The sequence below is a fragment of the Heptranchias perlo genome, chromosome 2 (assembly GCF_035084215.1).
Source record: "Heptranchias perlo isolate sHepPer1 chromosome 2, sHepPer1.hap1, whole genome shotgun sequence".
In the NCBI taxonomy this organism is placed as follows: domain Eukaryota; kingdom Metazoa; phylum Chordata; class Chondrichthyes; order Hexanchiformes; family Hexanchidae; genus Heptranchias; species Heptranchias perlo.
Window position 1 is genome coordinate 167,757,978 of NC_090326.1, and position 14,290 is coordinate 167,772,267.

General features: G+C 43.3%; 1 protein-coding gene across 2 annotated transcripts in view; it reads left to right on the forward strand.

Moving 5' to 3' along the window:
• LOC137299902 (diacylglycerol O-acyltransferase 1-like) overlaps nucleotides 1-14,290 on the forward strand; it is a 103,104-nt gene that overhangs the window by 77,105 nt on the left and 11,709 nt on the right. For both annotated transcript variants that reach the window (XM_067968887.1, XM_067968896.1), the window contains one exon: nucleotides 5,882-5,953. In XM_067968887.1, the coding sequence (XP_067824988.1) occupies nucleotides 5,882-5,953 (72 nt within the window). The remainder of the gene's footprint in view (nucleotides 1-5,881; nucleotides 5,954-14,290) is intronic.

The window sequence follows — 14,290 nt, forward strand, 5'->3', positions numbered from 1 at the left end:
GTCAAAGAACCTATTCAAGAAATGATGATCCAACAAAATGTTCCTGTCGGGATGCTTAAGCCTATGAGTTCTCCAGACCCCCACCCCCACGCGACCTAGCAATGACCATATTTTTAAAAAAAAACACAAGTAACTAAATTTCCCTCCCACTTCCCATTTACCATTCACTGCTAAGACTGCTGACCTGTGGCTAGCTCCCCAGGGCTCTGCAGTGCCAACAGTTATGCAATTGTGGCCCAGGATAGTTTTCCGTTTATTTTTCTCCTATCCCCGTGGTTAGAGCTCCTGATCTCTGTTTGCCATTTCCTTGCAACTATGATTGGATACTGTGCTGCCCAGAGACCTCTGACGTGAATTGATATCTCGACTCTATTTTGCCATACACTGATGCTACGACTCACTTTGCTTCCGTGTTGGTTTTATATTTTAATACTGTGTGATGTTATAGTGCAGGTATTCGTCCTTCTTCCACCCCAACTCCCCATCACGCTTTTGAGGATCAGGATTAATTTCTTAATGAGTTAAACACTTCATTTTTCTTTTGTTGCCTCCTTCCTTCCCCATGCTACAAACCATTTCTTGGCAGAGGTCTAAGAGAAGGTTGCTTGTGTATGCTCCTCTTCAGCTAGCCCTGAGGAGATGCACCTTGAATTTTCTCTTCCTCCTTGCTGAGATTAGGTTGCCAGCATTTGGTCATGTCAGCTTGGCTCATTTGGTAACACTGTTCCCTTGAACTTGAAGCATGTAATCGAGGCTAGACGGTAGAATCTTACAGCATAGAAGGAGGCCATTCAGCCCATTGTACCTGTGCCGGCTCTTTAAAAGCGCTATCCAATTAGCCCCACTCCTCTTCTCTTTCCCCATAGCCCTGCAATTTTCTCCCCTTCAAGTATTTATCCAATTCCCTTTTGAAAGTTACTATTGAGTCTCTTTCCACCGCCTTTCAGGCAGTGCATTCCAAATCATTAGAACTTGCCTCGTTTAAAAAAAAATTGCCAGTGGAAACAGTTTCTCCAGAGCTTTCCATTTTCCAACTACCTGTATGCAAACCACCATCTCTACCGCTCCACCACCTTCACTGCCTCTGTGCTATCAAACTGTTTGTCCAATATCCAATCTTGGATGAGCCGCAATTTCCTCCAGTTAAACATTGGGAAGACTAAAGCCATCGTCTTCAGCCCCCGCCATAGACTTGGTATCCTTGCTACCGATTCCATTCCTCTCCCCAACCACTGTCTCAGGTTGAACCAGACTGTTCACAACCTCGTCCTATTCAACCCTGAGCTGAACTTCCAACTCCACATGCTCTCCATCAGAAAAAAATCATCTACTTCCACCTCTAACATTGCCCGCTCGCTCATCACCCTTTCTGATTTACATTGGCTCCCGGTCTCCCAGCGCTTCAAACTCTTGTGTTTAAATCCCTTTGTGGCCTCTCCCTTCCCCATCTCTGTAACTTTCTCCTGACCTACAATCTTCCCACCCCGAACACTCTGTTCCTCTGACCCTATTTGCATTCACCCTCACTTTGCCCCACCAGTGGCGGCCGCCCCCTTAGCCGTCTAGGACTCACGTCATGGAGTTCCCTCCCTCTCCTTTAAGGCTCTCCAAACTTTTGATCACCCATCACAATTTCTCCTCCTTCACCTCAGCACCCATTTATGTCTGATTATGCCCCGTGAAGTATCTTGGGATGTTCTTTTCTACATTAAAGGTACTATATAAATGCAAATTGTTCTTTTAAAGAAATTTGTTCCAACCCCTCTCCTCATTTAGTGATGATTTTTTATTAATTCCTCATCACTGACTCCCCAGCCATACGCAATAGTCTTTCCCTATTTACTCCAATACACTTCTTAATTTTAAAAGCCCCGATTAAATCTTGCGTTAACCTTCTGCTCCAATGGAAATAATCCTAGTATCTCAAGTCTGTCCTCATAAATATAGTTTCCCACCCCTGGCATCATATTGGTGAACCTACGCTGTACGCTCTCTGTGGCTTTAATGTCTGTTCTATAAAGGAGTGCTCAAAATGCGCACCATGCACTTAACTGTGACCTAATCAATGTTTTGTATAAATTCATCATTACCTCTTCATTCTTTTACACAATGCTCCTATTTAGAAAGCCTGAAGTTCAGTTGGCAAAATAGGTGGCAGACGTCGTTCAATGTAGAGAAACACGATGTCATAGATTTAAGTAAGATTAAGGAAAGGAAATAAACAGTAAATGGTAAGATCGTAAATAGAGTTTAATACAGGCCTTCAAGATTCTGAATGTTTATAAGATAAACATTGATAATGTTTCCTCGAAAATGGGCCTATATTCTTTGAAGTTTGGAAGAATGAGAGGTGATCTCATTGAAATGTATAACATTTTTAGCATCTACAATGTCGAGCCCTCTGAGAGGCTGTTTCCCCTGGCTGGAGAGTCTACAACTAGGGATCACAGTCTCAAGATAAGGGGTTGGCCATTTAGAACCGAAATTAGGAAAAATTGCTTCAGTCAGAGGGTTGTGAATCTTTGGAATTCTCTACCCCAGAGGGTTGTGAATCTTTGGAATTCTCTACCCCAGAGGGTTGTGGATCTTTGGAATTCTCTACCCCAGAGAGTTGTGAATCTTTGGAATTCTCTACCCCTGAGGGTTGTGGATCTTTGGAATTCTCTACCCCAGAGAGTTGTGAATCTTTGGAATTCTCTACCCCAGAGAGTTGTGAATCTTTGGAATTCTCTACCCCAGAGGGTTGTGGATCTTTGGAATTCTCTACCCCAGAGGGTTGTGAATCTTTGGAATTCTCTACCCCAGAGGGTTGTGGATCTTTGGAATTCTCTACCCCAGAGGGTTGTGGATCTTTGGAATTCTCTACCCCAGAGGGTTGTGAATCTTTGGAATTCTCTACCCCAGAGGGTTGTGAATCTTTGGAATTCTCTACCCCAGAGGGTTGTGAATCTTTGGAATTCTCTACCCCAGAGGGTTGTGAATCTTTGGAATTCTCTACCCCAGAGGGTTGTGAATCTTTGGAATTCTCTACCCCAGAGGGTTGTGAATCTTTGGAATTCTCTACCCCAGAGGGTTGTGAATCTTTGGAATTCTCTACCCCAGAGAGTTGTGAATCTTTGGAATTCTCTACCCCAGAGGGTTGTGAATCTTTGGAATTCTCTACCCCAGAGAGTTGTGAATCTTTGGAATTCTCTACCCCAGAGGGTTGTGGATCTTTGGAATTCTCTACCCCAGAGGGTTGTGGATCTTTGGAATTCTCTACCCCAGAGGGTTGTGGATCTTTGGAATTCTCTACCCCAGAGAGTTGTGAATCTTTGGAATTCTCTACCCCAGAGAGTTGTGAATCTTTGGAATTCTCTACCCCAGAGGGTTGTGAATCTTTGGAATTCTCTACCCCAGAGAGTTGTGAATCTTTGGAATTCTCTACCCCAGAGAGTTGTGAATCTTTGGAATTCTCTACCCCAGAGGGTTGTGGATCTTTGGAATTCTCTACCCCAGAGGGTTGTGGATCTTTGGAATTCTCTACCCCAGAGGGTTGTGGATCTTTGGAATTCTCTACCCCAGAGGGTTGTGGATGCCTCTGAGATCGATAGATTTTTGGACTCTAGGGGAATCAAGGCATATGGGAAAGTCGAGTTGAGGTGGAAGATCAACCATGATCTTATTGAATGGCAGAGCAGGCTCCAGGGGCCATATGGCCTACTCCTGCTCCTATTTCTTACTTTCTTTTGAGGCAAGACAGTAACAAGGGCACAAATATGGATAATCGCAAATAATTAAAGTGGGGGTTTTTTACACAGTGGGTGGTCAGAATGTGGAAATCTTTGCCACAAATCATTGTTGAAGCAGAGTCCATAAATTCATTTAAAAGGGAATTAGATAGTTGCTTGAAAAATATTGAAAGGGACTAGGGAGCAAGTTGGCGCGACCAGTGATTCCTGCAGAGAAAATACAGGCAAAGACTTGATGGGCTGAATGGCTCCTTTCTATGCTGTAGCCTTTAAAAGTTAAGCTGCTAATACTGGAAACACACATCTGAAAGGCCCTTCATTCTTGTGGCTGCGATTATTTTGTTGGCGTTCCCTAGGCTACAATTAGTGAGTGTGCTTAGGTTTGGCTTGACGAGATGTCCCAGTTGTGCTAATACCTGTAACTAAATGCACAGCTGCCCTTGGGGGACGCTGTAACGTGGGGGTTTTAATTGGGTTGTCTATAAAGGTGTTATCTTTCAAAATATTTAAGCTGTGGTAAATGGGGAGGATACTGATATTGTGATTTTTTTTTTTGCTGTACCAGTGGTGTGCACGGCAAAATGATAGGGTGGGATAAATTTACCAGCCACATCCCCGTCATTGGTGGGAGACAGGGTTGGAGAAAATAGAAATGGCATGCTAATAGCACCTGTGTTTCCCCTCACTCAGGGGTCCTTCCAGATAGGGAGTGGAGCCCAGTATACTCCTCCAAAGGACACGAGTCTAAGGGTGGGACTTGGAGCACTTCCCCAGTTAGAGCACACAATATTAGCATCAAGGGATCCCAGGACAGATACAGCAGAACTAACCTTCTCCCACTCTGCCCCAAAGAGCAAATGAAATAGCACTTGTACTGCCTTTCACGTCCTCAAGGCATCGAAAGAAAGACTTGCATTTATATAGTGCTTTTCATGACCTCAGGGCGTCCCAAAGCGCTTTATAGCCAATTAAGTATTTTTGAAGTGTAGTCACTGTTGTAATGTGGCAGCCAATTTGCGCACAGCAAGCTCTCTCAAACAGAAATGTGATAATGACCAGAGAATTTTTTTTTGTGATCTTGGTTGAGGGATAAATTCTGGCCAGGACACCGGGGAGAACTCCCCTGCTCTTCTTTGAAATAGTGCTGTGGGATCTTTTACGTCCACCTCCAACAATGCAATACTCCCTCAGTACTGCACTGGAGTATCAACCTAGATTTTGTGCTCAAGTCTCTGGAGTGGGACTTGAACCCGCGACCTTCTGACTCAGAGGCGTGAGTGCTGCCAACTGAGCCACGGCTGACACTAAATAAATTGCTTTTGTCACTTGTAAAAATGTAGACTAACTTGGCAGCCAATTTGGGTACAAGGTCCCACAAACAGCAATGAGATAAATGGCTAGATAATCTGTTTTTGAAGGGATAGACTTTGGCCAGGATATGGGGAGAACTCGCCCTGCTCTTGTTTGAATAGTGCCATGGGATCTTTTACTTCTACCTGGGATGGGCACACAGGGTCTCAGTTTAGCGTCTCATCTAAAAGATAGCACCTTTTACAATGCAGAACTCCTTGAGTACTGTACTGAAGTATCAGCCTGGACTAGGTGCTCAAATCCTGGGGTGGGGCTTAAACCCATAACCCTCTAACAATGTGCCTCATCCCTATTACATCAGTGTGACATTTCCAATTTTTCCAAATAGTGCTAAATTAAAGGTAGTTCTGTTCTATGGGCCCATATCCACAAGGAGTTGGATTGAGACTGCCCAAACTCTCAACCCTTAGAGCCGGCAGAGAGTGGGGAGACTTTCATCTTATCGGTTGATTCAAACCCAGGTTCCAGTGTCAAGGATAGTATAGGAATTTGCTGCATCACCCATTCCCCACCACCCCTCCCCAAAGCCCCAAATCAGAAACGTTTTAAAGAAAGCTACCTGTTCCTGCTACTATTGTATGGTTAGCATTGCTAAATTAACACAGTGTCTAACGCGAATATTATTACCTCTGCTTTATTTAGCCTCAATCCTTAAAAGCAAGTCCCAATGCCTATATTTTCAGCAACTGTCGGAGGAGGCGAGCTGTCGACACTAAGGACTGATTGTGTCTGAATTGCAGAAAAAATTTGCAAGAATAACTTTCCGATTCTTTTTGTAGCTCCTGGGTTGAAAGAGAATGGAGAAGCAGTGCAGACAGTAGTCGTGTATCCAGGGAACCTGACATATAAAGGTGAGGGGGTTTTATGATTCATATGTGTTGAAAGTCCTGGATGTTGGCTTCTCGGCAGATCTGAGATGCTCCTTGTCGTGGCGTGTAATTTTACAGACGAGCAAGGAGAGGAGAGAAAATGCTGAGAGCAGCTTCTTGAACTAAAGCGGTGAAGACTCCCTGTGGCATGTCTGAGAGATGGGGATTTATGCTGCCACTGAAGTTCAGTTGGTAATCAGAGTTTTGTGTAGGTTGGGGGTCTAGGCGAACAAATAAAGATTGGGCATTTGGATTAAGCACCAGATGACGAATGGTGAGTTACTATCTTCAGGAGGGCAGAGGGAGAGAAGAAACTGAGTTTCTCAATGCTCGCCTCCATTGAGTAAGGATTTTGCCTGTCGGCTGGTTTTGTAAAATAGCGTGGCTCTGAAGAGCAAGTCGTATTATTGGTGTAGTCCTTCAACTCAATAATTCTTCACTGATGGTGACAATTTTAGTTGGCTTTGTCCTGTTCGATAGTCACTGATGATGTTGGGGAAACTGTTCAGGATGAGGCACATAGAAACAGGAGTAGACCATTCAGCCCCTCGAGCCTGTTCTGCCATTTAATTAGATCATTGCTGATCTGTACATCAACTCCATTTACCCACCTTTGCTCCATATCCCTTGATACGCTTACCTAACAAAACTCAATTAAGTGAGGCGAGGGTTTAGGAGAAATTCCTTTACACGCAGAGGGCTGTTGGAGCATGGAATGCTTTGCCTCGGGGGTGGTTGAAGCAGAGACCGTTGCATCTTTTAAGTGAATAAATATTTGAAGCAAAGGAAGATACAGGGCTTTGGGGAGAGAGCAGGGCAGTGGGATTAGCTTCAGATTACTCTAGCACAGAGTCAGCACAGACACAATGAGCCAAATAGCCTCGTTCAATGCTGTAAACTAATATGGTTCTGAATTTCTACCAAAGCCTGATTTTCAGGAACGGGGAAAGATCATTCGGTCCAAAAAGCCAGTCCGTTTGTCACTGATTAGCAATAGGGTCACAGTACTGTCATGGTTATGTTGCTGGACTAATAATCCAGAGAATTGCGTGTCCAAATCCCGTGGCAGTTTGAGAATTTGAATTCAGTTTTGGAATCCGGTAATCAGGTGACCACAAAGTTAATGGATGAAGTTAGTAATATCCTGACCAGTTCACGAATGTGCTTTCGGGAAAGGAACCTGCCGTCCTTACCTTGTCTGGACTATATGTGACTCCAGTCTCACATCAAGTGGTTGACTCTTAACTGCCCTCCGAAGTGGCCTAGCAAGACATTTTGTAGTACCAAACCACCTTCTCCGAGCAATTAGGGATGGACATTAAATGTCAGCCTTGCCAGCAACGCCCACATCCTGAGAATGAATAATAAAAAAAAAATTATCCCTTCGATCTCTTCTCTCTAGAATCACATCCAATTGTCTCTTGAACCTATTTGTACTGTATACTTCAATAGCTTTTCCTGTTAACTTATTCCACTTTTGTATGGGAAGAAGTTCAGCATAACTTGTATGTCCCTAATCAACCCCACCATTCCTTTAACTATTCTTTTACTTTTTATATGTTTATAAAAGATTTATGGGTTCCCCTTTATGTTACCCGCTAATCTTTTCTCATAATCTCTCTTTGCCCTTCTTATATCCTTCTCCAATGTTCCCTGCACACTCTGTATTCTGCCTAGTTTTCGACTGTATATTCTGTACCTGACATTTGTCATAAACCTCCTTTTTCTGTTTTATTTTAACCTCCCTTACTTTTGTCATCCAGGGAGTTCTAGCTTTCGATGCTCTATCTTCCCTCCTTATGAGAATGTGCTTGGTTTATACCTGAACTATCTCCACCTTGAAGGTCTGCCATTGCTCATTTACTGTTTTCCTGGCCAATCTTTGTTTCCAGTCCTCCTGTGCTAGATCCCTTCTCAAATCACTGAAATTGGCTCTCTTCCAGTTGGGTATTTTCACCTTTGATTTTTCTTTGTCCCTTTCCATAACTACTTTAAACCTAATTATATTATCACTATTACCCAGATGTTCTCCCACTGAAACACACTCCACTTGCCCTACTTCATTCCCGAGAACTAGATCGAGCACTGCCTCCGTCCTCATTGGGCTAGAAATGAACTGATTCAGAAAGTTCTCCTGTACACATTTGAGGACCTTGCCCTTTACTCATTTTTTTCCCCCAGCCTATATTAGGGTAATGAAGTCCCCTACTATCACTGCTCTATTATTTTTACATTACTCTGAAATTTGCCCATAGATTTGCTCCTCTATCTCCTTCTCATTGTTTGGGGGTCTGTAGTAAACACCTTGTAATGTAACAGCTCTTTTTCTGTTCCTTAATTCCAACCAAATAGATTCAGTCTTTGAACCCTCTAGTATAATGTCCCTCTAGAACTGTAATTTTATCCTTGATCAATCTTTTATAAACATATAAAAAGTAAAAGAATTGTTAAAGTAATGGTGAGGCCAATTAGGGACAAAAAAGGAAATCTTGTGAAGGCAGAGGGCATGACTGAGGAACTGAATGAATACTTTGCACCTGTCTTCACAAAAGAAGAGGATGAAGTTAATGTCGCAGTAGAGGTGGGGGAAGTAGAGATATTGGATAGGATAAAAATAGAAAGAAAGGAGGTATAAAACACTGGTTAGGCCTCAGCTGGAGTATTGTGCTCATTTCTGGGCACCAGACTTTAGGAAGGATGTCAAGGCCATAAAGAGGGTATAGAAGAGATTTACTAGAATGGTACCAGGGATGAGGGTCTTCAGTTATGTGGAGAGACTGGAGAAGCTGGAGCTGTTCTCCTTACTACAACAACAACATGCATTTATATAGCGCCTTTAACGTAGTAAAACGTCCAAAAGCGCTTCACAAGAGCATTATCAAACAAAATTTGACATCGAGCCACACAAGGAAGTATTAGGACAGCTTGGTCAAAGAGGTAGGTTTTAAGGAGTGTCTTAAAGGAGGAGAGAGAGGTGGAGAGGTTTAGAGAGGGAATTCCAGAGCTTAGGTCCAGTCTGGAGGTACCGAAGGCATGGATGAGGGTTTCAGCAGCAGATGAACATAAGAACATAAGAAATAGGAGCAGGAGTAGGCCATCCGGCCCCTCGAGCCTGCTCCGCCATTCAACAAGATCATGGCTGATCTTCTACCTCAATGCCATTTTCCTGCACCATCCCCATATCCCTTGATGCCTTTTTAATATCGAAATCTATCGATCTCTGTTTTGAATATACTCAGTGACTGAGCCTCCACAGCCCTCTGGGGTAGAGAATTCCAAAGATTCACCACCCTCTGAGTGAAGAAATTTCTACTCCTCTCAGTCCTCAATGGCTTACCCTTTATTCTGAGACTGTGACCCCTGGTTCTAGACTACCCAGCCAGGGGAAACATCCTGCATCTACCCTGTCGAGCCCTGTAAGAATTTTGTATGTTTCAATGAGATCACCCCTCATTCTTCTAAACTCTAGAGAATACAAGCCTAGTCTACTCAATCTCTCATCATACAACAATCCCGCCATCCCAGGAATCAGTCTGGTGGACCTTCATTGCACTCCCTCAATGGCAAATATATCCTTTCTTAAGTAAGGAGACCAAAATTGTACACAATACTCCAGGTACAATCTCACCAAGGACCTATATGATTGCAGTAAGATATCTTTACTCCTGTACTCAAATCCTCTTGTAATATAGGCCAATATACCATTTGCCTTCCTAATTGCTTGCTGCACCTGCATGCTAGCTTTCAGTGACTCATGTACAAGGAGCACCCAGGTCCCTTTGAATGTCAACCTTTCCCAATCTCACCATTTTAAAAAATATTCTGCATTTCTGTTTTTCCTACCAAAGTGGATAACTTCACATTTTTCCACATTATATTCCATCTGCCATGTCCTTGCCCACTCACTTAGTCTGTCTATATCCCCTTGAAGCCTCTTTACATCTGTGTTACAACTCACATTCCCACCTAGTTTTGTGTCATCAGCAAACTTGGAAATATTACATTTGGTCCCCTCATCCAAATCATTGATATATATTGTGAATAGCTGGGGCCTAAGCACTGATCCCTGCGGTACCCCACTAGTCACAGTCTGCCAACCTGAAAAAGACCCGTTCATTCCTACTCTCTGTTTTGTCTGTTAACCAATTCTCAATCCATGCCAGTATATTACCCCCAATTCCATGTGCTCTAACTTTGTTCAGTAACCTGTGTGGGACTTTATCAAAAGCCTTCTGAAAATCCAAATATACCACATCCACTGGTTCCCCCATATCTATTCTACTAGTTACATCCTCAAAGAACTCCAATAGGTTTGTCAAACATGACTTCCCTTTCATAAATCCAAGTTGACTCTGCCAAATCCTATTATTATTTTCTAAGTGTCCTGTTATCACATCTTTTGATGGACTGAGGCAGGATCGGAGACGGGTGATGTTACGGAGGTGGAAGTAGGCAGTCTTGGTGATGGAGCAGAAATGTGGTCGGAAGCTTATCTCGGGGTCATATTGGGCGCCAAGGTTGCAAACGGTTTGGTTCAGCCTCAGACAGTGACCAGGGAGAGGGATGGAGTCAGTGGCTAGGGAATGGAGTTTGCAGCGGGGACCAAAGACAATGGCTTTGGTCTTCCCAGTATTTAGTTGGAGGAAATTTTTGCTCATCCGGTACTGGATGTTGGATAAGAAATGTGACAAATGAGAGACAGTGGAGATGGTTGTGAGGTGGAGCTGGGTGTTGGAATCCGATGTTGTGTTTTTGAATGATGTCGCCGAGGGGCAGCCTGTAGATGAGAAATAGGAGGGGGCCAAGGAAAGATCCTTGGGGGACTCTAGGTAACTGTGCTGGAGTGAGAAGAGAAGCCACTGCAGGTGATTCTCTGGCTACGACTGGATAGATAAGAATGGAACCAGGTGAGCACAGAAGGTTAAGGGGAGATTTGATGGAGGTGTTCAAAATCATGAACAGTTTTGATAGGGTAAATAAGGAGAAACTGTTTCCAGTGGCAGATGGGTCGGTGACCAGAGGACACGGATTATTCCCCAGAGAGCGGTGGAGGCAGGGTCATTGAATATTTTTAAGGCTGAATTGGATAGATTCCTGATTAACAAGGGAGTCAAAGGTTATAGTTGGTAGACTGGAAAGTAGGGTTGAGGTCACAATCAGATCAGCCATGATCTTATCAAATGGCAGAGCAGGCTCGAGGGGCCGAATGGCCTACCTCTGCTCTTAATTCGTATGTTCGTATTTAAGGTGATCGGCAAAAGAGCCAGAAGCAACATGAGGAAACTTTTTTTATGCAGCGAGTTGCAATGATCAGGAATGCGCTGCCTGAAAGGGCGGTGGAAGCAGATTCAGTAGTAACTTTCAAAAGGGAATTGGATAAATACTTGAAGGGAAAAAATTGCAGGGCTATGGGGAAAGAGCAGGGGACTGGGACTAATTGGATAGCTCTTTCAAAGAGCTGGCACATGCACGATGGGCCGAATAGCCTCTTCTGCTGTACCTACTGTGGTATTAAAGGTTCAGTGATAACTTGGGTACGTAATTGACTAAGGGATAGGAGGCAGTGAGTAGTGAACGGATGTTTTTCTGACTGGAGAGAAGTTTGCAATGTGGTCCCCTAGAGGGCCGGTATTAGGACCATTCCTTTTCTTATATATATATAAATGACCTGGACTTGGGTATAGGGAGTACAATTTCAAAATTTGCTGATGATACAAAACTTGTCAACATGGTGAATAGTGAGGACGATATTAGCAGACTTCAGGAGAGCATAGACAGACTGGTGAAATGGGTAGACACATGGCAGATACAATTTAATGCAGATATGCATGAAGTGATTCACTTTGGGAAGAACAACATGGGGAGGCAGCACAATCTATGATACTATTTTGAGGGGGCTGCGAGAGCAGAGCGACCTGGGGGTGCATATTCACAAATCTTTGAAGGTGACAGAGTAAGTTGATGAGGGCAGTTAAGAAAGCGTATAGGATATTTGGCTTTGTAAATAGGGGTATTGAATACAAAAACAAGAAAGTCATGCTAACCCTTTACAAAACACTGGTCAGGCCTCAGCTGGAGTATTGTGTCCAATTCTGGGCACCACTCTTTAGGAAGGATGTCAAGGCCTTGGAGAGGGTACAGAGAAGGTTTACTGGGATAATACCAGGGATGAGGGATTTCAGTTATGTGGAGAGAGATTGGAGAAACTGGGATTGTTCTCAGAGCAGAGAATGTTAAGGGGAGACCTAATAGAGGTATTCAAAATAATGAGGGGTTTTGATAGAGCAAGTAGGGAGAAGCTCTTTCCTCTGGCAAGTGAGTCGGCAACCAGAGGTCATAGATTTAAAATATTTGCCAAAAGAAGTAGTGGGGAAATGAGGAAAATTTTTTTCACAGAGGGTTGTTGAGATCTGAAACGCACTACTTGAAAGGGTGGTGGAATCAGATTCCATAGGAACTTTCAAAAGGAAAGAGGACCAATTTACAGGGTTATGGGGAAAAGGCTAGGGTGTGGGACTAAATTGGACAGCTTTTTCAAAGAATCGGCACAGGCATGACTGACCGAATGGCCTCCTTTTGTGCTGGAAGATTCTAGGATTCTAACTTCCTAATATTTAACATGTGTCCCCTTTATTTGAACCCTTCACCGTGGTGAAGAAAGCTGCCTCGGTCAATTTGGTATTCTCCTAGAATAAACTTCAATTAGGTCACCTCCAAGTTTCTTCTTCGAAGAGAACAATATCCAGCTTTGTTAACATTTCCTGAAATTCTTGACTCAGGAATTGCCTCATTATTCCCTTGCAACATATCTTTCCCTGCAGACAGGTTGGGCTGATATGAGTACTGAATGGAATGTATTGGTCACGTAGCTTCAGTTACAGTGGAGAGTTTGTGTAGGAAACAGTAAATAATCCTGCTCTGCCCCCTGTTGATTATTATCTGCAAGTATTTGTATAATGATGTGGAGATGCCGGTGATGGACTGGGGTTGACAATTGTAAACAATTTTACAACACCAAGTTATAGTCCAGCAATTTTATTTTAAATTCACAAGCTTTCGGAGGCTACCTCCTTCCTCAGGTCACCTGAGGAAGGAGGTAGCCTCCGAAAGCTTGTGAATTTAAAATAAAATTGCTGGACTATAACTTGGTGTTGTAAAATTGTTTACAAGTATTTGTATAGTGATTGAAGTGAAACTTTTTTAACTTTTAACAGGGAAAAGGGGGGGATATTTGGGATGGTCCTTTTGGGAAGGAGGGGTTGATATAATTTGCATTCTTCATAAATTCAGTCATCACTGCTCTTTTGGAAAGCTAGGGTATGAAAGATAGAAAGGATTTGCATTTATCTTGCACCTTTCATGACCTTAGGACATCCCAGATTTTGATAGAGTAAATAAGGAGAAACTGTTCCCACTGGTGGATGTGTCGGTAACTAGGGGGGAAATTAGGAAAAATTGTTTTACACAGTGAGTTGATATGGCCTGGAATGCACTACCTGAAAGGGTGGAAATTGCAGAGGTGCTGGCCATAATCTGCCAATCCTCCTTAGATACAGGGGTGGTGCCAGAGGGCTGGAGAATTGTAAATATTGCACCCTTGTTCAAAAAGGGTGTAAGGATAAACCCGGCAACTACAGGCCAGTCAGTTCTCGGTGGTGGGGAAGCTTTTAGAAACGATGGTCCAGGACAAAATTAATAATTACTTGGACAAGTGTGGATTAATGAAGGAAAGCCAGCATGGATTTGTTAAAGGCAATTAGTGTTTAATTAACTTGATTGGGTTTTTTGATGAGGTAACAGAGAGGGTTGATGAGGGCAATACGGTTGATGTGTATATGGACTTGCAAAAGGCGTTTGATAAAGTGCCATATCGAATCATAGAATAGGCTTGTCAGCAAAATTGAAACTCATGGAATAAAAGTGGCAGTGACAGCATGGATACGAAATTGGCAAAGAGACAGGAAACCGAGAGTAGTGGTGAATGGTTGTTTTTCGAACTGGAGGGAGGTGTACAGTGGTGTTCCCCAGGGGTCGGTGCTGGGACCACTCCTTTTTTTGATATATTAATGACTTGGACTTGGGTGTACAGGGCACAATTTCAAAATTTGCAGATAACACAGAACTTGGAAGTGTAGTAAACAGTGAGGAGGATAGTGATAGACTTCAAGAGGACATAGACAGGCTGGTGGAATGGGCGGACACGTGGCAGATGAAATTTAATGCAGAGACGTGCAAAGTGATACATTTTGGCAGGAAAAATGAGGAGAGGCAATATAAACTAAGTGGTACAATTCTAAAGGGGGTGCAGGAACAGAGAGA